This window comes from Artibeus jamaicensis, unplaced genomic scaffold, assembly GCF_021234435.1.
Source record: "Artibeus jamaicensis isolate MK-2021 breed Jamaican fruit bat unplaced genomic scaffold, CSHL_Jam_final contig_1696, whole genome shotgun sequence".
NCBI classification, from domain to species: Eukaryota; Metazoa; Chordata; class Mammalia; order Chiroptera; family Phyllostomidae; genus Artibeus; species Artibeus jamaicensis.
This window is the reverse complement of record NW_026521330.1, coordinates 112,550-140,518: the sequence shown is the minus strand read 5'-3', so window position 1 is coordinate 140,518 and position 27,969 is coordinate 112,550. Positions and strand designations below refer to the sequence as shown.

General features: G+C 52.1%; 1 protein-coding gene across 1 annotated transcript; it reads left to right on the top strand.

Moving 5' to 3' along the window:
- Positions 1-94: 94 nt before the first annotated feature.
- On the top strand, positions 95-27,873 carry CLCN1 (chloride voltage-gated channel 1). Its single transcript, XM_037160780.2, has 23 exons — positions 95-324; positions 1,879-1,999; positions 2,417-2,548; positions 3,160-3,288; positions 3,525-3,658; positions 5,017-5,094; positions 6,132-6,210; positions 11,425-11,550; positions 11,869-11,953; positions 12,169-12,270; positions 12,591-12,675; positions 12,948-13,097; positions 17,435-17,504; positions 17,694-17,804; positions 19,335-19,548; positions 19,794-19,927; positions 21,824-22,068; positions 22,583-22,694; positions 22,969-23,048; positions 23,252-23,290; positions 25,955-26,059; positions 26,148-26,234; positions 26,804-27,873. Exons 1-23 carry the CDS (start codon positions 145-147, stop codon positions 27,146-27,148), a joined length of 2,943 nt encoding a protein of 980 aa, XP_037016675.2. The 5' UTR covers positions 95-144; the 3' UTR covers positions 27,149-27,873.
- Positions 27,874-27,969: the final 96 nt, after the last annotated feature.

Sequence of the window (27,969 nt, the reverse complement as noted above, 5' to 3'; positions counted from 1 at the left end):
ATGTGATGGAGAAAGAGCTATAAATAGCTGGGGGTGGGCATGCTGCCCCAGACGCCTTGGGGACAGGCAAGAGGACAGGCTTAAGGAGCTGTACTGGGGGGAGGACGGGGGCAAGCAGGCCAAGGCCTGGCCGGGGGCGGGAGCATGGAGCCATCTGGGTCCCAGCGCCGTCAGGGCGAACAAAGCTGGTGGGGCAGTGCCCCCCAGTACCAGTACATGCCCTTCGAACACTGCACCAGCTACGGACTGCCCTCGGAGAACGGGGCCCCCCAGCACAGGCACCGGAAGCACGCGGGCCCCTTTCCCAACTCCCACCCCCACCAGGTAAAGTCCTGAGGGGAGGGGGCGCGGGGGTGCAGGCGCCAGTGGGGTGATGGGCTGGGGGAAATTCGGCATTGAGTGAAAAGAAGGAGCAGTGTTCCTTTTCCTTTTTAACTTAAGTGCATGGCAATGTGTTCAAAACATGGCGACTGTTAGCAGGACTGGGCCGAGCTCAGTACCCACGCGTCTGTCCTTTTATATAACCTTCGCCGGCGGGTCTCCCCAATCCTACGGGGACGGCAGAGCCACGCATGCAGCCGGAGCTCGTGCCTATTACATAAGCCACACGGGTGGTTGGCCGAGGAGCCCACGTCTCCGCGCGTGCGAGCTCCCTCACACCCTCTCCCACACGCAGCACCCTCCACAGGGCGCCACGTTCTTGTCAGCCAGGCCCACGCGCTGCTCCCTGTTCAGACTGGGTGCCTCCCTCCCCTCCCCAGCCCTGCTCTGCAGCGGTGCTTAGCCCTGACCCAGCCCGCATGGATTTGGGGGGATGGAGCACCCCTCCTCCTCACGGGGCCCTGGGACCCCAGGGAGAGAGGCGGCCTGTGGCAGGGCGTGCCCTGAGCGCCGCTGGCAGGTAGTGTCTGCTCGCGGTGTCCCAGGTGGGGCGTGGACGGAAACACTACCTCCCTGGATCACTAACCTCGTTCCAGGAGGTGAAACAGCGCGAGCAGGGCAGTTAGTGTGTGTGTGCCTGTCCACTGCTCAGGCTTCAGCTCGGCTGTGCACGTTGTGAAATCAGATCTCTCCTCCCCGGGCTCTCCCAGGACCAGCGGCAGCAAGGCCCGGCCTGACCCTGGCCCCAGGGGAGGGAGTTGGTGCCGTGCGGGTGGGGCACTGAACGCAGGTAGAGCCCTGGCTCCCTGGCCCCGCCCTCCACACACCTGCTCCACCTGGGGATGGGAGCAGGCAGCTACCAGGTCCGAGAGCCACTCCTCTGCCCTCTTCACATTTGGGGGAGCATCTAATTACCCTGGTCTGGAAAGAGCTGGATTCCCTTGCCTTCTCAGGACTGGTTCCTGTTTGGGCACACACATCCAGGGAGCGAGAGGTGGGCTTTTTCTACGTTTGGCAGAGCATCTGAGGGGGCTCTACTAAGGCCAGGCACACGAAGGCACAGAGCCACCAAGAGCCACCTTGTCAGCATTCCTAGGGGGAGGTTGGGGTGGGCGTGGTCTCGGGATCTTAGAGAGAAAGGCAGAGACACGGAGCAGAGTGGCAAAGAAAACGTCTCATGGACACAGAGGCACAGGTCCTCTATCTCCACTTCAGAGTAGGAACTGGCCTCCTTGATGAAGGCTGCCATGGGCGGAGATGAGTACGGACGGAGAGAGGGTGAGGATGGGCAGACGGAGGTAGAGAGAGGGGAGTGTGCGGACGGGTGGAGAGGGGGCAGTGGAGGGCAGGAAGGGCCACAGAGAGACCCTCCTCAAAGCCCTTGACACCCGGGATTTTAGGAGGCTGTTTGTTTGTTTCTGTGAGTCTGCGTGCTTCCTTCTGTCTATTCCTTTGGACCCTTTCGTAAGGCACATTTCCCACCCTCCCTCTCTCCAGGTCTATGGCCATGACAAGGAGCAGTTCTCGGACAAGGAGCAGGACACGGCGACACCCAAGCGGATGGGCTCCAGTGCTACCATGGACAGCACAGATGAGGACCACTGTTCTAAATGCCAAGGTGATGGACAGAGCGGCAAAGGAATGCGGACCAGGAGGAGGGACAGGGCTCTGGAGAATGACTTGGGGGTCCCATTGCATTTCCCCCACCCTCCCCTCTGCACATGCACCCCAACGCCCTCCTGCCAGGGTTAAGGAGGGGCGTGTCTCCCCAGTTCCTCGTTCCCCACTTTCCCTCCCACCCAGCCCCGAGAGATGAGTTTTGGAAAGGAAGTCAAGGATCCAGCAGGGAACTGGCCTTCGGTGCCCCTTCGGCAGGGGCAGCACCTGGCAGGGGAGGGAAGAGAAACTCGGTGAATGAGACACACAGACAAGATCCTTTGTTACCGAGACATAGACCGAGACCTGCCTTCCAGTCCTCAGTCGTGTACCTGAGCACTGACTGGCTACCCTCTTCCTTACCGCCCTCTCTTCCTAGACTGCCTCTGCCGCCTGGGACGCGTGGTGAGGAGGAAACTGGGGGAAGACTGGATCTTTCTGGTGCTCCTGGGACTGCTTATGGCTCTGGTTAGCTGGAGCATGGATTACGTTAGCGCCAAAACCCTTCAGGGTAGGTTCCACCTGGCCCTGTCCCCTCGGCCTCTCCCCACACGGGGACTGTGTCTACAGATTCTGCCTAGGACGAGCTGGGAGTGTTCTGGGGGCGGGGACATTGCACAGAGGGGATCAGGCCCAGAACAAGACCAGAGTGGACCAGACCCAGCTCCACTGCTCCTGCCCCGTCCACCTGCCACCAGTCAAGCTGTGGCTGCCCCTCTATCACTCACCCCAGTTTTCTCAGGACTTGCCTGGTTTGGGCACCGAACATCCTGGGACGCAGCAGCACCTCAGTTCCGGGCAAACTGGGGCGGCTGGTCACCGGTGTGGCCCCTAAAATCGTGGCCAGAGCCCCAGCCCAACTGTGGTTTGTGGCAGGGCCCCCACCTCCTCCGCATGCGGGGAACTGGAATGGGTCAGAGCATCCCCAGTAACTCAGGTTTCCCACACACGTGTCCCGGGAGAATAGTACCATCTCTCGAGATGCAGTGAGAGCGTCCCGGTGAGGGCATGCTCCTGTGTGTGTGTGTGGGGGGGGGTGCGGTGGGGTAGAAGGGGGCGGAACTGGGGGGTGGCGGCGACCTGTCACCCACGCTGCCCTGAGCCAGGCGCGTGTCTCCGCAGCCTACAAGTGGACCTACCACCGGGTGCAGCCCAGCCTGCCGCTGCAGTACCTGGTCTGGGTCGCCTTCCCACTGATTCTCATCCTGTTCAGCGCCCTCTTTTGCCACCTCATCTCGCCCCAGGCTGTCGGTGAGAACTGAGCCGGGGAGCCTCCCCAGTCCCGTCATCAGCACCATCTCACCGCCCTGTGGACCCCTCACCCCACCTCCTCCCTCCCCCGGCCCTACCCTGACCGCTGCTCCGTCTCCGCCCTCCCCACCAGAGCCCCCTGCCTGCCCCCCAACCCCACATCCACTGTCTGGGCGGTCGTCTCCCTTTTCACCTCCAGCCTGAACCTGCACACAATCACCTTGTAACCCCGTTAGGCTCTGGGATCCCCGAAATGAAGACGATCCTTCGTGGGGTCATCCTGAAGGAGTACCTCACCCTCAAGGCCTTCATGGCGAAGGTTGTGGCACTGACGGCAGGGCTGGGCAGTGGCATTCCCGTGGGGAAGGAGGTAGGTGGCCGTGCCCAGGTGGGAGCTGGGCCCAGGGTGGCCCTGGGAGCAGACGTGGGCCCAGGCACAGGGTCCAAAGCCAGGGCCAAGGGCACACGGGAGACCAGGGAGGGGAAGCGCCTGGGAGGCCCTCGTCCCGGGCGGAGCAGCAGGGCCGTGGAGCAGCCTCCCGACCCGGCACCGCTGACGTTTTGGGTGACATTGGCTCGGGTGTGCGGGCCTGCGCACCACAGGCTGTTTGGCAGCATCCCTGGCCCATCCCTCGTCCATGCCAGTAGCAGCCCCCAGGTGTGGCAGCCAGAGTGTCTCCAGACATTGCCAGATGTCCCCTGGGGTGGAGGTGGGACCTGCTCCAATTGAAGAGAACTGCTTTAGAGACACTCCAGACGGATGCTGTTGTGTGTGTGTGTGTGTTTTTTTTTAAGATTTTCTTTATTTAATTTTTAGAGAGAGGGGAAAGAGAGGGAGAGAAATAACAATATGTGAGAGAAAATTGACTGGTTGCTTTTCACAGTCCTCCAACCGGGGACCCGGCCTGCAACCCAGACATGTGCCCTGACTGGGAATTGAACCAGTGACCTTTCAGTGCACAGGCCAGTGCCCAACCCACTGAGCACACCAGCCAGGGCCCAGGCCCTTGTTTTAACATGTGACAGACAACTGAGACCTAGAAAGAGGCTCATGTGCACTCCCATCCATTTCCCACTGGCGGGGGTCCGCGTAGCAGCCAGGGTCTTCTTTTCAGAGTGGAGTCAGCAACATCTGACCTCTGTGCGGCTTTCCCTGACGGCTTTCCACCCCTAAAGTAAAATCCAGAGCTCTCTCTGGGGCTCAGAGGCCCGTGGGCACCCGCCCCCTCTGTCCCTCTTCTGTCCTCCCAGGCCGCTCCTCGCTCACTGTACTGGGGTATCAAGGCCTTCTTCCTGTCCCTCCACCGCGCACGCTTGCTCCCCTCTCAGGGCTCCTGCACTTGCTGTGCTCTCGGCGAGAACCGTCTTCCTCCTGATTCCCACGTGGCTCACGCCTTTGTTTCAACACGACACGACTCACTTGTGACCTCCGGGCACCTTCTCTGAACACTGCCCCGTCCCGCCTCCTCTGTTCTGTCTGTCTCTGTCCTTCGGCCCTCCCTCAATGTCTTCCCAGCCCTTGGAATTTTCTGGAATAGTAGAATGCCCAGCTAGCACCTCCCTTTCTCTCTGGGGTGAAGTCCTGTGAGGGCAGAACGCCTGTATTTCTCACTTCTGTGTTGCCAGCACCCAGTGCGGTGCCAGGGGCAGCGCGTGTTAGCACAGCGAGTGCCCCAGGCTTCCCATCCGGACCCCGCTGCTGACCCCGCCCCTCCGCCTCTCTCCCAGGGCCCCTTTGTCCACATTGCCAGCATCTGCGCGGCCGTCCTCAGCCAGTTCATGTCTGTGCTTTCTGGGGTCCACGAGGTAAGGCTGGGGAAGTAAAATGAGGTGGGGCTGTGCGTGTTCAGGGTGTCGGGAGGGCTGCCTCGGCTCTGGGCTGGCCACGCCGCTGAAGCGGAGCATGGCGCCTGCCCGTGCTCCCCTGGTCTCCACCCCGTCCCCCGCCTGCCTTCGCCACCTGACGCCTCTGTGCAGCCCTCGTCTGTCCAGCAACGTCCCCTCCTTCCTGCTCTGCACCCCCGCGTCGGAGCCTGCACGCGGCCCGCGGCTCCGCTAGCCCGCCAGTCCACGCTGCCCCCACGTCAGTTCCTGTCCGCGAGCCCCTCCTGTGCTGCCCCGTCCCTTTCTCGCTCCCAGTCCCTCACCCTGTGTCTCTGACCACGGCCCCTGCGCCCCGGCCCTCCGCCCTCCTGGTCCTGCGCGCTTCTCTGTTGCAGACCGTGCCTGGGCAGCTTGACCTCCTGGCGTCGGCCTGCGCAGTGGGCGTGGGATGCTGCCGGGCAGCGCCTGTTCGGAGGCAAGTCCCACTTCCGCCCACCCGTTCCCGGAGCATGGCATGGAAGGGGGTCTGGGTGGCCGCCACAGCTTTGGGGTGGCAAGGGTCGCTCGTTGAAGGGACTGGCGGGTGGGCCTTCAGCCCATGGGCTCCAGGCACCCACACCTTTCCAGCAGAGGGCCGTATGTTCTTTTGAGGCTGGTGGCTCTTTCATGCAGGCTTTATTGATAGTGCGGTTTGTCTGAAGTCCCTTCCTGGCTCTCTTGCTGTTGACACTCCTCTCCCTGATTGTCCCCACCTCCAGCCTCACTCTGGTGATCATTTCTTGGCTTACCTGCCCACCATTTATTTCCCTCACTTTTATTTCATTTTCTGTGTTTGGCCTTGCGCTATGAGGTCACTTCCTGTCTTGGCCTGGGAATTGCAGGGGGCGAGGGGACCACCACGATGCCCTGTGACTTAAGCCTCTCCTTCTGCCTCATCCCCCACCCTTGCTTGTTCTCCTCTCCTCTCCTCTCCGTGCCCCCCTTCCTTCCTCTCCCCTCCCTTCTCTCTCCCCTAGTAGCAGCCGTACTATTACACCGACATGCTGACGGTGGGCTGCGCTGTGGGAGTCGGCTGTTGCTTTGGGACCCCCCTTGGAGGCAAGTGATTTACCCCTCCTACCTGTCTGCTCACCCGCCTCGCTCCCCAAACTATGGTCAGCACCCCCAAGTGCAAGTATTACCAGGTGAAGCCCCGGCGTAAGGAGAATAGCTAAGGTTCAGCGAGCGCTTAGTATGTGCAGGCAACGTTCTGAGCACTTTGCCTGCCTTCCTGCCAAGAGGCGCGTGAGGCTGAGGTGGCAGAGGAGCGGGGAGAGAACAGTGCCCTCCTTGTCCTGGACGACCCACCAGGAGGCACGGCCAGGGAACGGGTGGCATGTGTTTCTTTACTCATCATTATCTGTTGTAACCAGACTAACAGCAGAGATTCTATCGACCGGGCGTTGGGTTCGTTGGTGACAGAAAGGACACCCTGTTGACAAATAGACAAAATTCCAGGAAGAGCATATGTTTCTGAAAGGCACCAGTTGTCCGAGGTGTCTTTTCGACTACGAAAATGTGATCAGTGCTTTTGTAGAGGAGGCTTCTGGTGGCTGAGATGGCTTGGTCCTGGGAATGACGAGGGGAAGCACTCAGAGTTCATGACAGTGAGCCACGTCCCCTCGTCCTGACACGGTGCCAGTGTGCGTCCCGTTGAGGAGATGAGGTCAGCAGACGCCTCAGTGGGCACCCTGCTTGTCCCTCTCTTGTCGGCTCTTGGCATTGGAATCATTGGTGCCGCTGCAGAAGGGTAGTAGGTTGGAACTTTTACAAATGTTAAATTTCACAATGTCTATAGCTACTTTTACCTTTATTCACTCTTTCACCTTAGAAATCCAGAATATCTAAAGGACCTTTTTAGACAGGTGAAAAAAAAATTTGGTTTTGTTTGTAGTTAGATTCTTTAACAGTGAAGAGAATCAGAATTTTCTGCCTAAGACTGGAATTTCTGGGATGAATGAGGAAGGTTTTTCTTGGTCCCGTGTATGTAAAGTACAGGAAAGACCACACACAGGAAAAATACAGATAAAACACGGCTGTAAAACCTGCAAAAACAAACAAACAAAATGTGACTCTTGATGTGAGAAAATGTTAAGCATTGGAAAGTTAATTAAGAGGCCATTTCCAGAATGTTTGCATTAAGTGGCAGATATTAAATGGACGTGCAGATAACATTACTTGACTGGTATCATTTCATGAACATGGTTTACAAAAGAAAAAATCAGTCTTAAAATCATTTATTCACTATCTAGTCAACCCTTAATTCCTTACACAGTTGAAAGAAATAGACTTCAACGTTCCACCAAAATGCCAAACGCCTTTTTGCTTCTGTTGCCTGCGCTCAGTGCTGCCCACGGGGCACCGTGCTGGGTGGGTCCCGTGCTCCCCCGGGGGGCTCACCTTGAAAGACAAGCAGGCAAGCAGTCCTCCACTCACGGAAGTGTCTTCACGGCAGCCGGGTCAAGTGCAGTGGGAGCTTTCTGCTAGGCTGCCTGGGTGCAGGGAGTGAGGGGGTAAGGGACTGGCACTGGACCTTTACTAAAGAGATGGTGTTTTCCCCGGCCAGCTGGCTTGGTTAGAGCACCGTCCCCATAGGCCAAGGTTGCAGGTTCGATCCCTGGTCAAGGCACATGCATAAATAGGTGGTACAAAGAAGCAAGTTTTCTGCCTCTCTCTCCCTTCCCTTCCCCCTCTCCCCATGCCCCACTTCGAATCAATAAAGAAAAAGAGAAATAAAGAGATAGTGTTCGATCTGACACTCAAGGAAGACTGTGAAGGTGGGGTATTCTGGACAGAAGAGACAGCATTGCAAGGTCAAGATTTGGGGGCTATGCCTTGGCCAGGTGGCTCAGTTGGCTGGAACATCATCCCATACGCCAAAAGGTAGTGGGTTCGATTCCAGTCCAGGGCACATACCCGGGTTGTGGGTTGATCCCTGGACAGGGTGCAACAGGAGGCAACTGATCGATGTTTCTCTCTCACATCAATATTTCTCTCTCTCTTTCTCATCATTTACAAAAACGTATCCTCCAGTGAGGATTAAAAAAAAAGACCCGGAGGCTATAATTATAGTTGGTGAGTATTGCTGAAAGATGCAGAGGGAAGAGTAACAGGAAATGAGTCTAGACAGGTAAATGGGACGAGCTCAGGAAGGTTCTCGTAGACTCGCACAAGAAAGTAGATTTCATTTATTCTCTAGGCTGCGTGCCCAAATGTGTTTTTAAATTTACTTCTTTAACTTCTTATTTTTCACAGTTGAAATTCAATATTATATTCATTTCAGGTGTACAGCATAGTGGCTAGACATTTATATAACTTACAAAGTGATTCCCCTCCCAATAAGTCTAGTATCCGCCCGACACCATACATAGTTATTACAATTATTTTTAACTCCATTCCCTATGCTGTAATTTACATCCTCATGACTATTCTGTAACTGCCGATTTGTACTTTTTAGCCCCTTCCCCTTTTTACCCAGTCCCCCACTGCCCACTGCTTCCTGGCAACCCCACAGAATCCCTTTTGCAAGGACCTTCTCAAGAGACTCATAGCATCTCCTGGACTTGACTTTGGAAAATGCTGTCAGAGTGCAGGGGAGTCATGGGAGAATTTTGAACAAGGAAGTGACTTGGCCAGCTTTGTACGGTGATCCAGTCCGTTTGACATGTCTGTGCAGGATAGAACTGGCCTGCGGATTAACAGGTTTAACCCAAGATTAAGGAGAAGACTACTCTCATTGTCCTGACGCTAGATGACAAGGGACTGGACTGGGCAGAGGCAGAAGAGCCAGAGAAGAGGATGGCATATATGGGCGATAAAAAGTAAAATCTGTGCGACCTGGTGATGGGTCAGTGTGAGGGTGTGAAGGATAAGAGAGGAGGAGGAACCTTGGCTAACTCTCAAGTTCCTAACAAGGAAACCAGCGGCCAGTGGTAATAACCAGAATAGGGAATCTAGGAAGTAAAACAGGTTTGGGGAGTTGATAGGTTTCACTTTGCATGTGTGGAATTTGAAGTTCCTGTGGCATATCCAAGGGATATCAAATAGGCAGCCGGGCTGGTCAATCTCAAGTTCAGGAACTGAGCTGAACACATAGCCTTGTTAATTAAGTAGCCTGTAGGTGGTAGTTGAATCTATGGGCAGAAATGAACTTGAGAGAAAGAGTGTATCTGTGAGTAGCAAGAACAGGAAACCCAGAACAAGGCTCCGGGGTGGACGGAGGCAAAAGAGGCAGAGGACAAGCAAGAAGAGCCCCCAGGGTGGGAGAAGAGCGAGACCTTGCAGAGCTGACACGGTCAGAGCGTTTGTGTTGTTGCTGCCGTGTCTCCTCGGCAGCACATTTTCTGTCTGGCTCTGGCTAATATTAAAATTAGTTTTCATTCCTGAGGTTTCAGTGACAGACTGTGAGGGGAAGTGTCCCGGAGCCACATCCTGGGAAAGGGAATCTGGCCTAGGGTTTCAAAAAAATGGTTGTAAAGTGCTCGTAAGTTGGATGGTTTGTACCCAGATAAAACAAAGCCGACTTGGGTTCTGTTACTGGTAAAAGACAGAGACTCTCCCCCCTTGAGTCTCTACCGTGTCGAATCCTCCTCTGAGAGCGAGAAGGCACTGCCTTTACCTGGTGTGATTCGAAAAGCAGGGGCCGAAGGTGGTTGGCAGAGCTTCGTCTGCCCCAGATTCCTCATTCCCTCATTCCGTTTTCTGAAATTCCACCTGTTCTCCTCTGTTCTCTTCCTTCCTTCTCTCCTCCCCCTCCCTCCCCTCCTCGCCTCTCTTTTTCTGTTCCTCCATAGAACAGGCGTTGAGCCCTGATTATGTACCAGGCACTGTACTGAGTGCTTGGGTCCAGGGTCCTTTTCATCCTTAGGGGAAACTCAGAGCTATAAACTAATAACTCCATCTGAACGTGGTGAGTGCTCTGCTAGTTCAAAACTCCAAGAGAACAAGGTGAGGGAGGGACTATTTCTACCCGAGGACAGGGATTGGGGATGGCTTCCCAAACAAGGTGACGCCTAGGAGTCCTCTGCCAAAATGCTATGGCCACTCCGTGAGGGAGTAACCGTCAGGCCACCTTCCTCTTGTTGCAAGTGACTAGTTTAACTATGGACCGTCACCTGTGGAAGAGAGGGGCAGGGTTCCTGAGGGACTCAGGAGATGGGACTCGGAATGTAGAACAGGCAGAAGAAAGGGGCTAGGATGTGAGATGGCACCTGCAGAGGGAAGCAGGTTGAGGGGGCTGGGTTACAGGGCAGCAGTCGGTCACCGTGGAGAGCAAGGAGGGGACGAGCCTTACCTAGTTCCTGGTCTTTCTTGGCGTCAGGCCTCTTCTGCTTCCATCGAACTATGGGCTGTATTTCCCTGGTTTCCTTTCCTTGTTTTTGATCAAGGTGAGCCGCACCTAGGTTTTGGGTGATTTTCTCGTTGAATTTTTATTTCGCATCTAACATGTTTGTAGATGATTTTCTTCCCAACTCCTGAATCTTGCTTTCTGTGCCCTTGTTTGTGTTTCTAACTTTATCCCCACCAACCCTTGCTGTTTGTCTGTACTTCCGCCTCCTAACTTTCTGTGCCAGCATCTACTCCCACAAACAGCACTACTTAGGACTGTTAATTAGCTTTCCCTCTACCTCACCCACCCTTTGCAAGCACAATTATTTTTAACTTCTAGCTTCTTAGTTTTTCCCCTTGTTTTGGTCCTTCGAAGTCAAGTTATTAATTTTTTTAAAATGTGGAGGAATGCTCTACTTTCTTTTCTGGGACTATTGAGTACTGTCAGCTTTTAGGAAGAACTTTCCTGTTCATTTTTCTTATTTCTTCCTTAGAAAGTTGCCCTGGCCACACGGTACATGGGAGGAAGGAGAAGGGGTTGGGGGCGTTGTTCAGGAGCGCCCCTGTAATCTCGAGTTCAGCTCCCCAGCTCTGACGAGCACCTGCTCTGGGTGATTTCTCTCTCATAACTCGTATGCAGAAAATTGGCAGTGACCCTTCAATCCCTGTGCAGAACCGACATTGTGGATCTCACCCAGCCCTACTGTGGATGGGATGGAAAGAGCATGAGCACCGATCCTCACATTCTGTGGGCCGAGGGCTGCCCATTTCCCCATTTCTCCATCCTCTGTATCTTGTCGAACCACATCCCTGGCCCACAAAACGCTGCCACCGTGATGAGGGACGTGGTTCAGAGCATGGGTTTGAAGAGGTCCCCAGGGCTGGGGTGTGGGAGAGAGGCTGTCTCCGTGCTCCTCACCCGACCCTACGTTTCTGCCTCAGCAGGAGTGCTCTTCAGCATCGAGGTCACGTCCACGTACTTTGCTGTGCACAACTACTGGCGAGGCTTCTTTGCAGCCACGTTCAGCGCCTTTGTTTTCCGCGTTCTGGCCGTGTGGAACAAGGATGCCGGTAACAGGGAGCCCTAGGGAGGAGGCCCAGGAGCAGGGAGGCAGACCGTGGGGCGTGGAGGGAGGCTCTGCGGTGCAGTGCGGGGAAGGACCAGACGGCTTGATTTGGGAAGCAGGCGGGGCAAGGATACAGGATGGGGAGATGGGCCGTGGAGCAGGGGGGCACGTGTCGTGCGTGCAAAGAAGACGTGAAACAGAAGAGGAGACGCTGGGCTTGGTGGAAGAAAGGAGTGGATTCTTAAGGCTGATCGCCTCGGGTTCCCTCTCTGGGGGTGTCCGTGACGCTCCCGCCTTGATGCGTGGCCTTTCCCTCCTGTAGACACCATCACCGCTCTCTTCAGAACCAATTTCCGGATGGATTTCCCCTTTGACCTGCAGGAACTCCCAGCCTTTGCTGTCATCGGGTCAGTGAGGTCACCTGCCCTGGGCGTGCGAGGGGGGTGGGTGTGGCCTGGGGTGGAAGGGACCCAAGCTGGGAAGAAGGCGAGGCCCACATGGATGAATTGTAAATTGTTGGGGGGAGGTAGGTCCGCAGGGAAGGCAGATCCCTGGTGTCTATTTCTCCCATGGCCAGGTCGGAGGGACGGGGGTTCCATTCCTGTGTAACTTGCACCCTCAGGATTTGCTGTGGGTTCCTGGGAGCTGTGTTTGTGTATCTGCACCGTCAAGTCATGCTGGGTGTCCGAAAGAACAAGGCCCTCAGCCGGTTTCTTGCTAAGCAGTGAGTCACGGCCCTTCCTTATCCCTTCCCACTTACTTTCTGGTTTCTCAGCCAGTTCCCTTTTTTTAATCTTTACAAAAAGCATTGAATGCCTTTCAGTGGCTTATGACACAACACAGAAGCCCAGATGCTGTACATAGGGGGCGAGTGGTGTGGTTTCTTTCACTCGTGAAGACAGCACTTTGGGGGAGAGAATACTCTGGGTTTAAAGAACTGAAACTACTGTGGGCCACAGGAAACTTCAGCTTGCCAGGGTTTGGTGTGGTGTCCACTGTGCGGGGGTTAAATTCAGGGGGTCATTCACTGCATCTCTTTTTCAGCCGCCTGCTGTATCCCGGAATCGTCACCTTTGTCATCGCCTCGTTCACCTTTCCACCAGGAGTGGGTCAATTCATGGCTGGAGAGGTCAGCCTCCAGGGAGCCTGAGGGTGGGGTCAGGTCACAAAGCACATTAACCTCAGGGACTAAGCCAGGATTGGGCCACGTGGAGAATGGGAAGCAGCACAGATGTCCCTGGGGCTTCCGAGCCATGTGACCTTTTGGCCGGGAATAGAATCTATCCCTGAGAAAAGAGCCGAAGGGACCCCTGGAAAGTGAGACTGGGAATCAGTTCTCTACACAGAGGAAGCACTGAGCGTCCTGGGAGAACCACCGTTTTTCGCTCCCTCATCTCACAGTTGATGCCTCGCGAAGCCATCAGCACCCTGTTTGACAACAACACGTGGGTAAAACACATAGGTGACCCCGAAAGCCTGGGCCGGGCGGCTGTGTGGATCCACCCACAGGTCCACGTCGTCATCATCGTTCTCCTCTTCTTCATCATGAAGGTACCTCTCCCTCCACTCTCAAAGCTTCTGTTCGTTTTCCGCCTAGGAACCCAGGGTTTGCACCAGGTGAGAGAGGGTGAAACTCCATCTGTTGTTCATCCAACCCAAAGTGAAATAGCTGGGAAACCATAGCACAGATGCTCGTGTATGAGAGTGAATCAATATCTAGGATAATCACCCCATTCATGTCACTTTAGTGATGTTGTTGCCATAATTCTTGTAACGTTCCCAAAGGTTCCTCTTGCTAAATTACTAAGACACCACAACAGCCAAATAAACAAGAACAAGATGGAGTTCGGCAGACTAGATAGCTTTGTAGAAACCTCAGGTAAATTAACCGAATCCCCCCACATTTTAGATAATTAGGTACTCTGTTCTCCGTGTATCCATCTTTAGCTGATTTGCACGTCCATGTCCCACCGGTCTAGCATGTAATCTCATTTCTGGAATTGCAAAGGAGATAAAATACTCAAATCAGTTTTATTAGTGACTATAAACAATTTTTATAAATGTTATTACTCTGTTAGCTAGTGAGGGTTCACTTTCTTCTGAATCCATTTAGGAAACAAAAGCTGATTTCTGTTCATATCAGTTTATTTTCATTCCTGCCTGTCAAGGATCATGTAGAGGTTTCTCAATTACTGCCTTACACAAAGATATTTTTATTTCCAGCCCTCGTTCTGACATCTCTTACTATTGCCAATTGCATATTCTTCTTTCTTGATGATTGTCTTATTATTTCTAGTATGTCTTGCCCAAATAACCCAACATTTTCCTCTGAATATTAGGGCTGTTATTCAAAAGTCTGTCCACTCTGAACTTTGATGCTTTTGAATACCGTGCTATTAACTTTTTCATGATATTTTTTGTGAATGTGTTTCCCCAGGATATGAGTCACTTAGTAATATATATGTGTGTGTGCGTGTGTCTGTGTGCATGCACATATATACACTCATATATATTACTATATATTATACACATGTATATGACTGTGTATAGAGTAATAGCTGCAGTGGGTTTATTTACCCATTCAGTCAATAAATGTTATTATATACTTTCTGTGTGCCAAGTATATATATAATAATTGATTGCTGATCTTTGGCAAATCTTATGTTTATGGTCAAAACAATTATTTTTATTGCCTTCTTTGCTTGCTGCTGCTGCTCATTTGATGTACTTGTCAATGATCTTATGATTAGAGGAACCAGGGACCTGACACACCAGGTTCCAACCCAGTAACTCACATTCCTAGGATTCACTGTGGGTTCCTCTGTTCTCCCCTAGTTCACTCCAGGGGGACTGATTGGGTCTACCAGCTTCCACATTTTGCATATCTACCTTATTAATTTGTTTTGTTTTTTCTTTCCAAAGAGTTGGTATTTTTATCATAAAGCAGTTCTCAGTATCTTATAAGGGATTTTTTTGGGGGGGGACTTTCATTATAGACTTCATATTCTCTAATTTATAAATCTCAACTTCCTCTAATTGTCGAGTATACCAAGTCCAAGTTTTGATGGGATCTCAGAATTTATTGCTCAATGATAATAATTGTGATTTTCTAGTATTCCTCTAGGTTGAGCTATATGGTAACTTTGGGGACACCTATACTTTTAAAGTGTCAAGCTTTTGAACATTTTTAGAAAAACAAAATACTGTATATTTTCAACTCTTTCCCCGTATCTCATCTCACCTCCCAGGATTCCTGAGTATGTATCTGGATACTACTTCATGGATTAAAGCTTATCCTGGGAAATGTACTAGATTATAAAGAAAGACTCAACTGTATGTCACTATTATTCATTTCTCACTGAATTACATCTTTGAAAATGTTTGTATCATAAGTGTATCAGGAAGAGAAATTCACTCATTTCTTGGACTCGATTTCAAGCCCAACAGTTTGCATCAGGCCTATGATTTTTTAAGATAATATTTATAAACACAAAACCATTCATGGCTATAAATCCGTGATCTTACTTAATTACAATGGCATTTTTCAATGCCCTGTCATTGGACACATAAACATACCTTTATTATTTCCAGGGTATGAGCCATTGGCTGCATAGCCAAATCAAAATATAAAAATGGCTGGAACTGTTTTTCCACAGTCTGATTTCAAATTTATGTGGTCTCTGCCAGCACCAGTGCAGGCTGGTGAGATTCTCAGTTCAGAACTTTTATTATGTTGATACAGGGAGCATCTGTCTTCCTCAATCTTAGAACAGGGAAAGTATCATTATGTTGTAAGCCAGGAGCTTTTACAATGAGTGTGAATATAATTACAACTCTGGTTCCCCTTTCAATAAGTCTAATGGGATTGCTGAGGGTCTCGGGGAAGTTCTCAGCATGGCCCAAGGCTTTGCCGAATTCTTCTTTGCCTGAGCTCCACATGGCTGCTTCTTGTGAAGGGTCTAAATACAGTGGAATCTGTGATCACGGCGCCCTAATTTCCCAGGTGTCTGGAATTTAAAATCTTGCGGTTTTTCTGTGTTCCACATCACTTACATTGCTTCTGGAGCTTTCCTTTCATCTTCTACTAGCTCTAATTCTTGGCTCATCTTGCCTGTCATTCTTCATGCTGTAGGACTTGGTACTTCAGTGTCCTCTGATCCTGACACTGTCCTGACGCACCTGTTGGAGGCGAATCTCAAGTTCATCCCCTGGAATCACACCTACTGGCGACCCGTTATCTGTATGACAGAAACTTCCAGATTGACCTGAGCCTACAAATCTCTATGGCTTTGCAAAATCCCTTGTGTACTCATTCCAAAGATGTGATACAGAATAGTTCAAGGGGGTCTCAGAGTCACTTAAGAAGCTTAAACTACAAGGGCCTAGAGCTCTGTCTGCAGGCAGTCTGCCATGGTGGCTCCCAGGGGTGCCTGCACGCCTGTGGTTTAACGTCAAGTTCCCCTTGAGCCTGAGGTTACTGTTGGGTGTTTTAACAAATAAGAGTTCTGAGAAGTTTTCTTGTGTTTTAAGTGAATAGTATTTGACCGAGCTCTCGTCCTTCTTTCCTTCCTGCTGACCTACCGACATCCTGCCCACACTTACTGAGCACTGTACCAGTACAGACTGAAAGCAGAGATAACAAGATGCACTCAAGGACTTCTCAGTGTCTATATTCTCTTCATTTGTACATTTAATGATTCAGTTTTCACCTGTTTTAAATAGCCAGATTCTGGCATGAAGATGTATTTTGCCTTATCTCAGAGTTTCTGGGATGAACCTTCTCAGATCCCTTGTAACTTTCTCTTCAGGTCAGCCCTGGCTCAAGAGAATTCTTTCTAAGGTTCAGGAAATCAAGAGTTTATTTCTCATTAGTTTACAATGCAATAGGTACCATTTTTTATTATAAAAACATTGATCCTGGCAATTTGTTCTAATCTTCAGCTGCTACTATCATTCATCAAGTCAGCTTGAAATCCTTTTTCCAAGATCGGCTTACTTATTTTGGAAGAGATATGTAAATCTATTGTTTAATTTACCCACTATGTCTCATCGAAGTTCAAGCCCTACTTCATATTTCACTGTATATCTAAATTCTTTTGCATTCTTTGCCTCAAAATGCATGTATTGCTTTTTCTAAAATTATCCCAGTTTCTATGTCAATACTACCTGAAAAAGTTGGCCTTGAAGATTTTTTTTTGTTACACTGGCTGACTCACCTGGCTTTCTCCAGGTGCCCAGCCTAGCACAGATCCTTTGTTTAAAATGATTTGCCGTCACAGGAAATGGCTCAGGCAGGGACGCTCTCACCAGTTTCCCTTGTGAGGTTCACCATAAAAATGGCTTTGTAAGTAACTGCATTAAAAATCAATTAGTCACGCAGTAAGTCACTAAGACTTTAAGGTGTCTGCCATTTCCATCTGGGGATCTTTTGCAGAAACATAATCTGACCAAGAAAAGAGATCTTTCAGCTTCAAGAGTTTCATGCTCTTCCACGGAGGTGACCCTTCGAAGCGAAGAGGCTGCAGGGGGCTAGGGTCCTTCGGGGACAGTGACAGGGGATCTCTGAGGCCCCACTCCATGTTCTAGATTGCCTACAGGCAGAGTCGCTCCAGGCAGGAGCGACTTATAGTGTTGTCTTATAGTGTTGTCTTTGGTGATCTCTCAGCCTGAGAACTCCATGCTTTTTAGTTCTGGATAAAGGGGAGCAGGCATGATGCTTTCAGAAGGATGAGCCATCTCAGTGTTTCTGCGACTCTTGAAGCAGGGAGGAAGAGGACAGCGGGAAGGGGGTTGAGTGTGCACGTGTGTGTGTGTGTGTGTGTGTGTGTGTGTGTGTGTGTGTGCTGGGCAGAGCTGAGAGGGTGTCCTGATGCCTCTTTTTACCCCAGTTCTGGATGTCCATCGTGGCCACCACTATGCCCATACCCTGCGGAGGCTTCATGCCTGTGTTTGTGCTTGGTAAGTCCTGATGGGGCACCTGGGACCATACTGAGAGCTGCAGTCTAGGGTACTGGGAAAATAAGGAGAGGCCTGCAATGCTAGGGGCTTGTATTTGGTCTTAGCACCCAAGGAGGGTTTGGCTCTGAAAACGCAGAGGATAAGGAACTTGGTCCTCTCAGCACCTTCCTTCCTGTTGTCTTTGCTTAGGAGCTGCATTTGGAAGGCTGGTGGGAGAGATCATGGCCATGATATTTCCCGATGGTATCTTATTTGATGGCATCCTCTACAAGATCCTACCTGGGGGCTACGCAGTAATTGGTGAGACCCATTCCACCCTCCTGAAACCAAGTATTGAATCCCGCAGATGTCTACACTCCAACTCTCCCACGACATCTTCACTCCACACTACGGCTTTAATTTAATGCTATTTAATTCAACTCCTACTCGAATAATCAACCCTTGCTTCTGACTCTCAATACCATTTATCGAATGTCTACGAGACTTAGTTTCTTCATGTATAAAAGGGATTATGGCTATTAAATGAGATAGGGACACCTGGCTGGTGTAGCTCAGTGGATTGAGCATGGGCCAGTGAGCCAAAGTGTTGCTGGTTCGATTCCCAGCCAGGATACATGCCTGGGTTGCAGGCAGGTCCCCAAATGGGGGCGCGCAAGGGGCAACCACACATTGATGTTTCTCTCCCTCTCTTTTTCCTTCCCTTCCCCTCTCTCTGAAAAATAAATAAATAAATAAATAATTTTTTTAAAAGAAGAGAGAGAGAGGGACAAAAGCATGTAGGATTGTGGCTGAATGTTTGGTAAGGTTTTTTTTCCCCCTTCCAAAGAATCATGGGAACCACGATGCAGGTGACTGGCTCAGCTACTCTCACCCTGTAGATGTGTCAATACTGATGGGACTTAAAAGCACAGGACTAAGCTGAGAAGCCTGTGCTCTGGACCCATCCCGGCCACTTGTCACCTAGATGAGCATGGGAAAGTTAGCTGCCTTTCTGGCCCTTAGTGATTTCTGAGATAGCTTACAGCTCCAACATTCTGTGAATCTCGGATTTATGTCATTGTATCTATTATCCCATCCAACGAAACCCATGTTGAACCCAGTGATCAGTGTAAATCCCCAGAATTATTGTGCCTTCTCCCTCCTTTCTCTCTTCACTGAGATCCTAGAACATCTAGATGGAGGAGCACTAACCAGCTTTATTACTCACATGATGACCTTGCTGTCTCATAAAGGGTTGGCTCAAAACCTGTGGCCCCAAGTAGAATGCCATAAGTAGGTTTTCAAATGCTCAGTTAAGAGTGATACCGATTTTCTGCCCTAGCTGATGTGGCTCGATGGTTTAAGCACCAGCCTGTGAGGTGAACGATTGCTGGTTCAATTCCTCGTCAGGGCAGATGCCTGGGTTGTGGACCAGGCCCTGAGGTGGCGCGTGAGAGGCAACCAATCAATATATTTCCCCCGCATCGATGTTTCTCTCCCTCTCTTTCTCCTTTCCTCCCCCTCTCTAAAAATAAATAAAGAAAATCTTTTTTAAAAAAGAACAATACAAATTTTCAAAAACCAGGAATAGATAGGACACCATCTTCATCGTACAAATGAAAATGCGGGCACACACAAGGATTTCGTGTCTTGTCAAAGGCCACGGGCTGAGATCAGAATGATGATTTTGCAACAGTTCATCATTCTAGTCCCTTCTCTGGACACACGGTCGTCTCGGGAGTGTTGGCACTGACCCAGACTGTCACCGTCCTCACACCCCCCTGTGCCCCTTGTGCCCCGTGCGCCAGGAACCGCAGTGCTCATCCAGCGCATCCCTGTGTCTCGTTCCAGGAGCAGCAGCGCTGACGGGGGCGGTGTCCCACACAGTGTCCACGGCTGTCATCTGCTTTGAATTAACGGGTCAGATCGCCCACATCCTGCCCATGATGGTGGCTGTGATCTTGGCCAACATGGTGGCTCAGAGCCTGCAGCCCTCCCTCTATGACAGCATCATCCAGGTCAAGAAGCTACCCTACTTGCCTGACCTTGGTTGGAACCAGCTCAGGTCAGGGGCACCAGCTGGAATTAGTTCAGCTCTGATGGGGTGGGGATGGGAGAGTCTGAGGCTGAGACTGACGTTAGGGCCAGTGTTTGCAAGCACCGCTTTCGACTGACTTGCATTCCCGTGTACCTGATAACTGTTGTGAGTGACCCAATGGCAAACCTCATGGGAGGAACGGGAGGGCCAGCAAATGGACAGGCACGTGGTGGGGCTAACTGCCCCCCCTGCCATGCTTTCTCCCTCCATAGCAAATTTACAATCTTTGTTGAAGACATTATGGTACGTGATGTGAAGTTTGTTTCCGCCTCTTGCACATACGGGGAGTTGCAAACCCTGCTGCAGACCAGCACAGCCAAGACTTTACCACTGGTTGATTCAAAAGGTCAGTGGGAAGAAAGGGAGCCAACTGCTAAATTAGTGACCGGAACTTAGCCTCCACAAGGAGGGGGAGGCACTGTGGTGCGGCCTTGTCCGTAGGGACCACCCAGTCTGCTGCAGGAGACCCAGCATGTGCTCCGTAGGGAACAGGACTGTCCTGAGGAAGGTAAAATGCAGCTGTAACACAAGCACTGCAAGACAATTAAAAACCAAGGAAAGAAATACCGTCAGTTCTCATTACTCACGGTGGTTATGTTCTATAACTACTGTGAACAGAGTTAAGGATACTACCCTGAATTGTTGCTCCCAGAGGACATACAGGATTAGGTTCCTACAAGCCCCTGGTCACAACAGCTTGTTCCAATCAATGCATTGACTTGTGTTGTGTGTGTTTCTCTTTAAAGGTACCTCATTGAGTATATATTGTTGATTCATTAACACTGAACTTACAGCCAGCAGCAAGCTCTATAGCTCACGCCTAGACAAAGCTAATCTATCTCACTTATCTTCTCCATAAGGCACATCACAGGCTTTATGATTGGGGCAGTGTGAAACAGCAAAATAAGCAACACAAATCACAAAAATGTGAAAAACGTGGCAGTAAAGGAACCACACGAAGAGCACTTGTCAGCTGGAGGGAAGAAAAGGGAAACAAAGATACAGCATCACTCTGTTCCCCCTCAGCTAGGGATATGCATGGAGGGCCGGTTTGGTTTGCAGCTGCTGTGAGCATGTCCGCTCAGGACAGCGGAAGCATCGCGGGCACTGATGTGAGGTTACAACAAACGGGTGGATTCGCAAATAAGGAACCCGCGAGTAATAAGGCTCAGTTGCAAGTCTTCCAGACCCTTAAGTGGTTCTCTTTCCTACTTAGTTAACTAATAGCCATTCTTTAACATCTAACTTGAGCTGGCGGGTTCCATATGAAGGAGTGAACGGTTTTAGGGAGCTTTGATTGCACATCTCTCTTCCTTCCCATTCTCTGCCCACTGTTGGCACTAATTTGGTTTCTTACGCTGGTGTATGTGTTTCTGTCTGATCTGCCTTATTCCTTGAGGGGAGAGACTGTGACTTCCGTCCCGGTCAGACTGCCTCCTCACTAGATATTAAATAAATGCTTGTCTACGGTTTGAACTGGTATAATTGAGAAGAATCACAGCCGTTCGGGGCCATTCAAATTGTTAGTTCTGATTTTAGATCATCAGAGTGCCCAATCGCTCAGGTGAGGTTAGTTTTAATATTTCCTAAGATCTCAAATACCCTCTAAGTGGCTTCTGCAGCAGGACCTCTTCACTGGAGCAGGGCTTGCATGCTAATGACTGAGACTCAAGGGTAAGATGGGTCCCAATAACACGGCCCCAACTTTAGGGCCTTAGAACTTAATGAAAATGTTAATTATAGTAGCAGAATTTTGACCTTCCCAGAAAAAGTAAGCATTTCATTTCTATCCCCGAAGGACCCAGACTCTTGAAATAATTAAACGTTGGATATCCCTGTAGATGTCTTTCAAAGTATACTCACATCCCAGCTTATATGAATGGCTTGTAATGTTTTGTTTTGTTTTTGAGACAGGCTCGATTAGCCTATTTTAATACCAAGTTCACCTATTTGCAAACAAGCAATCTCAAAATAAGTACAAATTAGAACCAATTAGTGTACTATCAACTGGGTCTCTAAGTGCTAAATGGGTGAAACAAAAGGTATTGAATGAGGTCAATCCTGTAAGAATTGAAATGAGTTTTGAGGAAGAGAAGATAAAGGGGGGGGGGAGGTGGAGGAAAGCAAGTGAGGGCACCAGGGATTCTGTCCTCGCCTCCATCCTGCAAAGTGGGGTGAAGTTGGTGGGGGGGGCAAGGCTGGTCCTCAGGCTGAGCTAGGATCCCACCTGCCCTCCCACCAGATTCAATGATCCTGTTGGGCTCCGTGGAGCGGTCAGAGCTTCAGGCCCTCCTGCAGCGCCACCTGTGCCCAGAGCGGAGGCTGCGGGAAGCCCAGGACCTGGCCAGGAAGCTGTCCGAGCTGCCCTTTGACGGGAAGGCACGGCAGGCTGGGGAGGGGCACCGGGGCACCTCACCCCCCGGCCGGCCAGAGTCCTTCGCCTTTGTGGATGAGGATGAAGATGAAGAAATCTCTGGGAAACCTGAGGTGACAGGGCCGGGACGGGCCCAGCAAGCAGGAGAGATTGGGAGAAAGGGAAAGTAGGAAGAGGGAGTGGAGATGGGGTCATTGAGAAAATCAAAGGTCCAAAGGGCTAACGGAGATAAGGATATGAATGACTGTACCCATGAGCATCCAAAGGGATGTAGGAATTCTTTTTTAAAAGATTTTATTTACTTATTTACTTTTAGAGAGATGGGAAGGGAGGAAAGAAGAGAGTAAGAAAAACATCAATGTGTGGTTGCCTGTCACAGGTCCCCGACCAGGGACTTCGCCCACAACCCAGGCATGTGTCCTGACTGGGAATCGAACCAGCAACCCCTTGGTTTGCAGGCTGGCGCTCAGTCCACTGAGCCACCCCATCCCAGGGCTGGATATAGGAATTCTGAACTAGAGAGGAAGAATAGAGTTAGATGGATTTCCTAGGACACCAGCTGGCGAAGACAGGGAAGTACTAGACAGCCCCTTCTCTGGGGCTGAGGAGTTTTACTGTTCCTTACAGCTGCCTGCCCTTCCTCCTCCTCAGCCCTTTCCTCTGGCTCCGCTGGCCCCTGAAGAGCCCAATGGGCCCCTGCCCGGCCTCAAGCAGCAGGCGGAGGCACCGGAACCTGCAGGTAAAGACTCCCCCGTGGTGCCCCTTCACTCAGCCTACAGGCCGCCACTATGCGGAGAGGAGACTAAGGTGGTGGGAGAGGGTTCCTATTCACTGAGCCTCCGTATTGCTGCCCCCAGTCGGTGGGGCAAGGGCTGATTTGAGAGGACAGAAGAGAGGGCGTCTGCAGCGGTGGCAGAGTGTCACGGGGCCACACGGGGGCCCCTGGCCATTGCCTCCTACAGAGGGTAGGAATGGCTTTGCTTCCATCTCCCCCTGCTCCGCATTCCTCTCAGGTCAAAGGCGCTCCATCTTTCAGTCTCTGCTGTGCTGTTTGCTGGGCAAAACTCGACCCACAAAGAAGAAAACCAGCCAGGTGAGAGAGGAAGGGCAGGGGCAGGGGGACGGGGGCTTGTCTTTGAAGAGTGAGAAATCCACGGTCCTTAGGTCAGGGGGGCAGGGGGCCTTCACCACATGCAGGGGATGGGGACTCGGAGAGCAGGTGTCTGTGGCCCTGGCCCGGGAACCGTGGCCGCGTGCCATTAGGAAAGAACTTGGACCCGTGTCTTTCTCCTCCAGGATTCAACAGACTTAGTGGACAACATGTCGCCTGAAGAGGTGAGTGAGGGAATTGGGAACCCGGGGTAGATCTTTCTGTCACCTGAAGATACGACTCACCTTTTTTTCTATCTTCTTTGTTGTGTTTGAAGAATAAGGTGTGAGTCTGGGTGGGAAAGCATTTGAGAGACTGGAAAGGAAGTGTGACTGTGGAGACAGTGACGGGCTCAGGTGGGGTTTGTCTGGTGGCGTTCTCAGAGGGACCATCATCATCTCAGAAGAGGGCTGTCTGGGGTCTCCATGCGTAGGTGGGACCACGGCGCCAGGATGCGCCTCAGGTCTCTTAGACATTAGGCCCGTTGTGCACAGGCAGAGGCTATGAAGGCCGTGCAGTAACTCGGCACCAGACACCAGTGTGCAAAAACAGCACCGCAGCTCTACAAGTGAAATCCACACCGGCGGACGTTCCTCTGCTGATGGACCAGAGCCCTGAGGCAGCGGGCAACTATGAAATACCGGGAAGCAAGGCCAGGAAGGAGCGCAACCCGAGGACGAGTATTCATAGTGCTGGTGCTGTCTCTCTGGACAAAAGTCTATTTTCCGAAAGAGCTGGTTGCCGAGTCCCCGAGGGAGAAACCCGAGAGTGCCGAATGGGCTCGGTGTGAGCAGTGAGAGGACGGGGGGCAGTGGCTGGGAGTGGTGTGGGGGCATCGCACACCCTGGGAGGTGTGCAGGCACGACTCCCCTCAGCAGCAGCCGCTCGCATCAGGAAAGGAGCAGGCAGACTTGAGCTCTGTGGCTGGCAAACCATCATGCATACTGCTGTTCTACAGTAAACATGGGACATCCGGAATAAATATGTGCAGAAAAGCAAAAGTGCTCCAGGGTTGGAGGAAGGGGTGGGAGTGACAAGAGAGAAAGGAGCCCTCCCTCTCCCCTTGGTCCCCCCGAAACTCCCGCACTTCTGCTAAATGACTTCTGGAGATTCAGATAGGTGCTCACAGGAGAAGAAGAAGAAAACCCGTTCCTTCTGCCCCCCGCAGGAATCAGATGGTCGTAGCTGCAAGTGAGCAGTGCCTTGCCAGGGTGCTGACACCGGTAATGATGCTTTCTGTTGTTGCCGCCGATCCACCAAAAAGAGAAAGCCAGTTAGTTGAGCAGGGAGGCTATTTAATGGCCGCTGAAAATAAAGTGCCGCCAGGGATAAAAAAGATGAGAGATCTACATTTTTAGTCTATATCTTTCCCAAAGAAGACTTTATTTTAGGCAGCTCCCAGCTCCCATGTGACTCAAGGACATTTTGGAGGGATAAGATCCAATAGGAGTCAGGATTCAGATAATTTTGAACATGGTTTTCAAACTAGATCAAGGTGACACTCTTGGCACAATCAAGATGATACCCACGGAAATGCTGGAAGAATTCACTTATAGGTCAGCAGGAGTCCCTGCGTTGGCTTAATTCTGCTACACTTAGTTCGTACACATAGTTAAAGCTCTGGTTTGTAACGGGCTGGGCTTTTTCAAGTTCAGACCCGAGAGCAGACAACCCTTGCTCCTTTGGAGAAGAGGTGGGGGTACCTGGAACATGACCAGCAGTCAAGGTCAGAAGCCCACCTCCACCTCCATGCAATTTGAATAAAGCTGTTGCTCTTTAAGGGAAAGCAAAAACGAAACTAGGGAAAGCTACAAAGGTCCAGGAGGTAAAACAAGCCAAACCGGGGTTGGCAAGGTAGCCGCTTGCCATAAATAGTCTCTATGACATACCTGCTAAGTAGTCACCATCCTGTGCTTCGGAAGCTGGTCAAACCCCACGTGAATCTTTAGTCAGGGAAGAGGAGAGTTCCAGAAAATTTTAGATTCATTTATGAAAGCCAGAGCCATACTGGATTCTTGGGAAGCTTGGGGATTTGGGCGTCACATCTAAAATCAAGAGGAGAGTCGATCTCCTTGTTTTAACACCTCTGTTACACACACACACAAAGAAGATGGCTTTGCTCAAATCCACTAAGCGTCATGCAAGCCAGCGCAGCTCTTCAAATCCAGTGAATATCCGGCCATGACGTAGGGTGTAAGAGGGAAGTGTGCTAATCTCATCACAACAAGGGGCCATCCCTACTCTCCAGGAGTAACACTCTCCAGGAGTTCATGTCCAGCGGGCAGAGGTGAGACAAACCCAATGCCAGAGTCAGAGTGCCCGCAGTCCACGCCATTTCTGAAAAGGAGAGAGCAGCAGGGTGCCACGGGGATGGAGAAAGGGCCACAGCACTGCGGCCTGGGAGCCTCGAGAGTGCAGAGTGGGTGCAGGGTGGGCGGGTAAGGGACACGCAGCCCAGCCAGTGCAGAAGCCAGAAGACGTGTGTGAGGAATGGTAAGGAGTGGGCTTCCACTGGAGCAGGGGCTGTGCCGGGAATAGGGCAGTACTGCAACGGCAGGTGGGCAGTAACATGGTGTTTGGGAGACTGGGGGTGTGGGTGAGGCAGGAGGTTGTACCAGTGCCTGAGGACGAAGGCTGGCTGGGGACCTGATGGGGGAGGGAGAGCAGGGGCTGGCCCCCGGGAAGAGGGGAGGGGCTCAGCGCTCTGGAAGTTCTGTGTTAGTTCGTCGCATATTTCAGTTGTGTACTTCAGGACTGGGGGCCAGGAGGGCTGCTTGCGGTCAAGGCCTTGCACCTGAGGTTGACGGGGGCTCTGTGGTGTTGGATGACCGCCCTGCTCTGCCCGACAGGTTGAGGCCTGGGAACAGGAGCAGCTGAGCCAGCCTGTCTGCTTCGACTGCTGTTGCATCGACCAGTCCCCTTTCCAGCTGGTGGAGCAGACGTCCCTGCACAAGGCTAGTCCTTGCCCACCGCTCCGGGCTGCCGAGAGGGCAGGGGTGGTGAGGGCCCATGGTGCGCTGACCTGAGGCTCTTTCCACGCAGACGCACACGCTGTTCTCACTCCTCGGCCTCCATCTTGCCTATGTGACCAGCATGGGGAAGCTGCGGGGCGTCCTGGCACTGGAGGAGGTAACAGTGGTCGGTCCCTTTCGAGCAGCAGGAGGAGTGAGGGGAGTGGTGGGGGAGGGATGGTGCTAACCACACCCCCATTTGCCTCTCTATCTCTCATGAATAAATCGGAGGAGGAACAAGGGGGTCAGCAGTCTGGCGGTGCCAGTAGAGAGGCCTGCAAAGTCCTACAGCGTTCATAGATCACCTCGGATTAGCCCTTGTGATCGTCCATAGCTGGCATGGGTTTGGGCTGGAGTTCAGGGCATGACTCATAGTTTCATACCATGGAAAGCGAGAAGAGATAGGATGTGGCTGAAGGGAGCCTGAAGGTCACAGGGAACGGGCCACAGGAGCACCTGGGTCAGGAGCCTTGAGATCCACTGCTCTGCAGGGGGTCTGCTGGCCGTGGCCTTCTTGGGTCTTCTTCGGTCCTTCCAGGTGGTCCCTCTCTCTTGCCGCTCTACGGCGTTTCTGTTCCTTTTCCCTCTCGTTGTATCTGTTCTTCTCGTGTCTGTTCCTCTCGCTCTGCCCCATCTTCTTTCTCTTCCCAATTCTCTGCCGTCTTCCCTCTTTCCTCTGCCCCCCAGCTGCAGAAAGCCATCGAAGGGCACACCAAGTCAGGGGTGCAGCTCCGCCCTCCCCTGGCCAGCTTCCGGAGCACGACGTCAACTCCAAAGACTCCTGGGGGCCCGCTCCCTCCCACAGAGGCGTGGAGCCTGCCTGAGGATGGAACTGGGGCGGCGGAGCCAGAGGACGTGGTCCCTATCCCTCCGGAGTGCCCAGTGCCCTTGGCTCCTCCCAGAGCAGAAAGTGAGTTGGAGGAGCTGGAGCTGGTGGACAGCCCGGGGCCAGAGGAGGAGCTGGCCGACATCTTGCAGGGCCCCAGTCTGCGGTCCACTGATGAGGAGGATGAGGACGAACTGATCCTTTGACTGCCCCCAGGACCGCCCCATCAGACTGTCAAGAGGCTGAGGCCCAAGGGTGGGTTTCGGTGGGAGAGGGTATGTCCCTAAGTTGGAGCCATCACGCCAATACCCTGGCCCCTGCTTGGAATTTTAAAATGTGACGGTGGCAGTCTTAGAGGAGGAGGGCAGATTTGGGCAGGGACTAGCTCTGATCAGTGATGTCGGCCATTTCCCCCATTCCCAGACATCTCAGTGAAGGGCCTGCATATTCCTGAGCTGCCTGAGTTTTTCCCCAGTGTAGGTGGGGAACTCCCTGCCTCTGCCCCCCCCTCAGTCCCCTCGACTCCTGGTGTTCTTGTCCCAGCACCTTCCTGGCCCTGCACATCTGTCCTTCAGTTTGCACGGGAGTGGGTGAAGGGAGACCCTGGATGGCTGTGGCCCTGGAAGTGTCACACTGGAGGAGGAGAGGGGACCACCTCATGGCCTTGCGGACTGGCAGCCCCAGAATACACCGCAGATCATCCACGCCCTTCTCCCCGAGTCCCCCACTGCATGGTCTCCTGCTCCCTGAAATTTGCCTCTAGACCCCAACTGGCTCCCACTACCTGTCCCTAAGCAAGGGCCATTACCAGGACAGCAAAAAGCCAGTTCCGGCACCCTCTCCTATGTCCTGAATTTAAGCAGTGAAACGTGGAGAAAGATGCTATCAAGGAGCAGCCTGAAAGAGAAAACGTCACCGAAGGCTCTGTGTGGAAGGGGCACCCCGGGCCAAGCGGTCATGGAGCCCCCATGGCCCTGACCTCCCTGTAGCAGGCATTTTCCATGTCTTCTCGTCACAGATTCCTCGC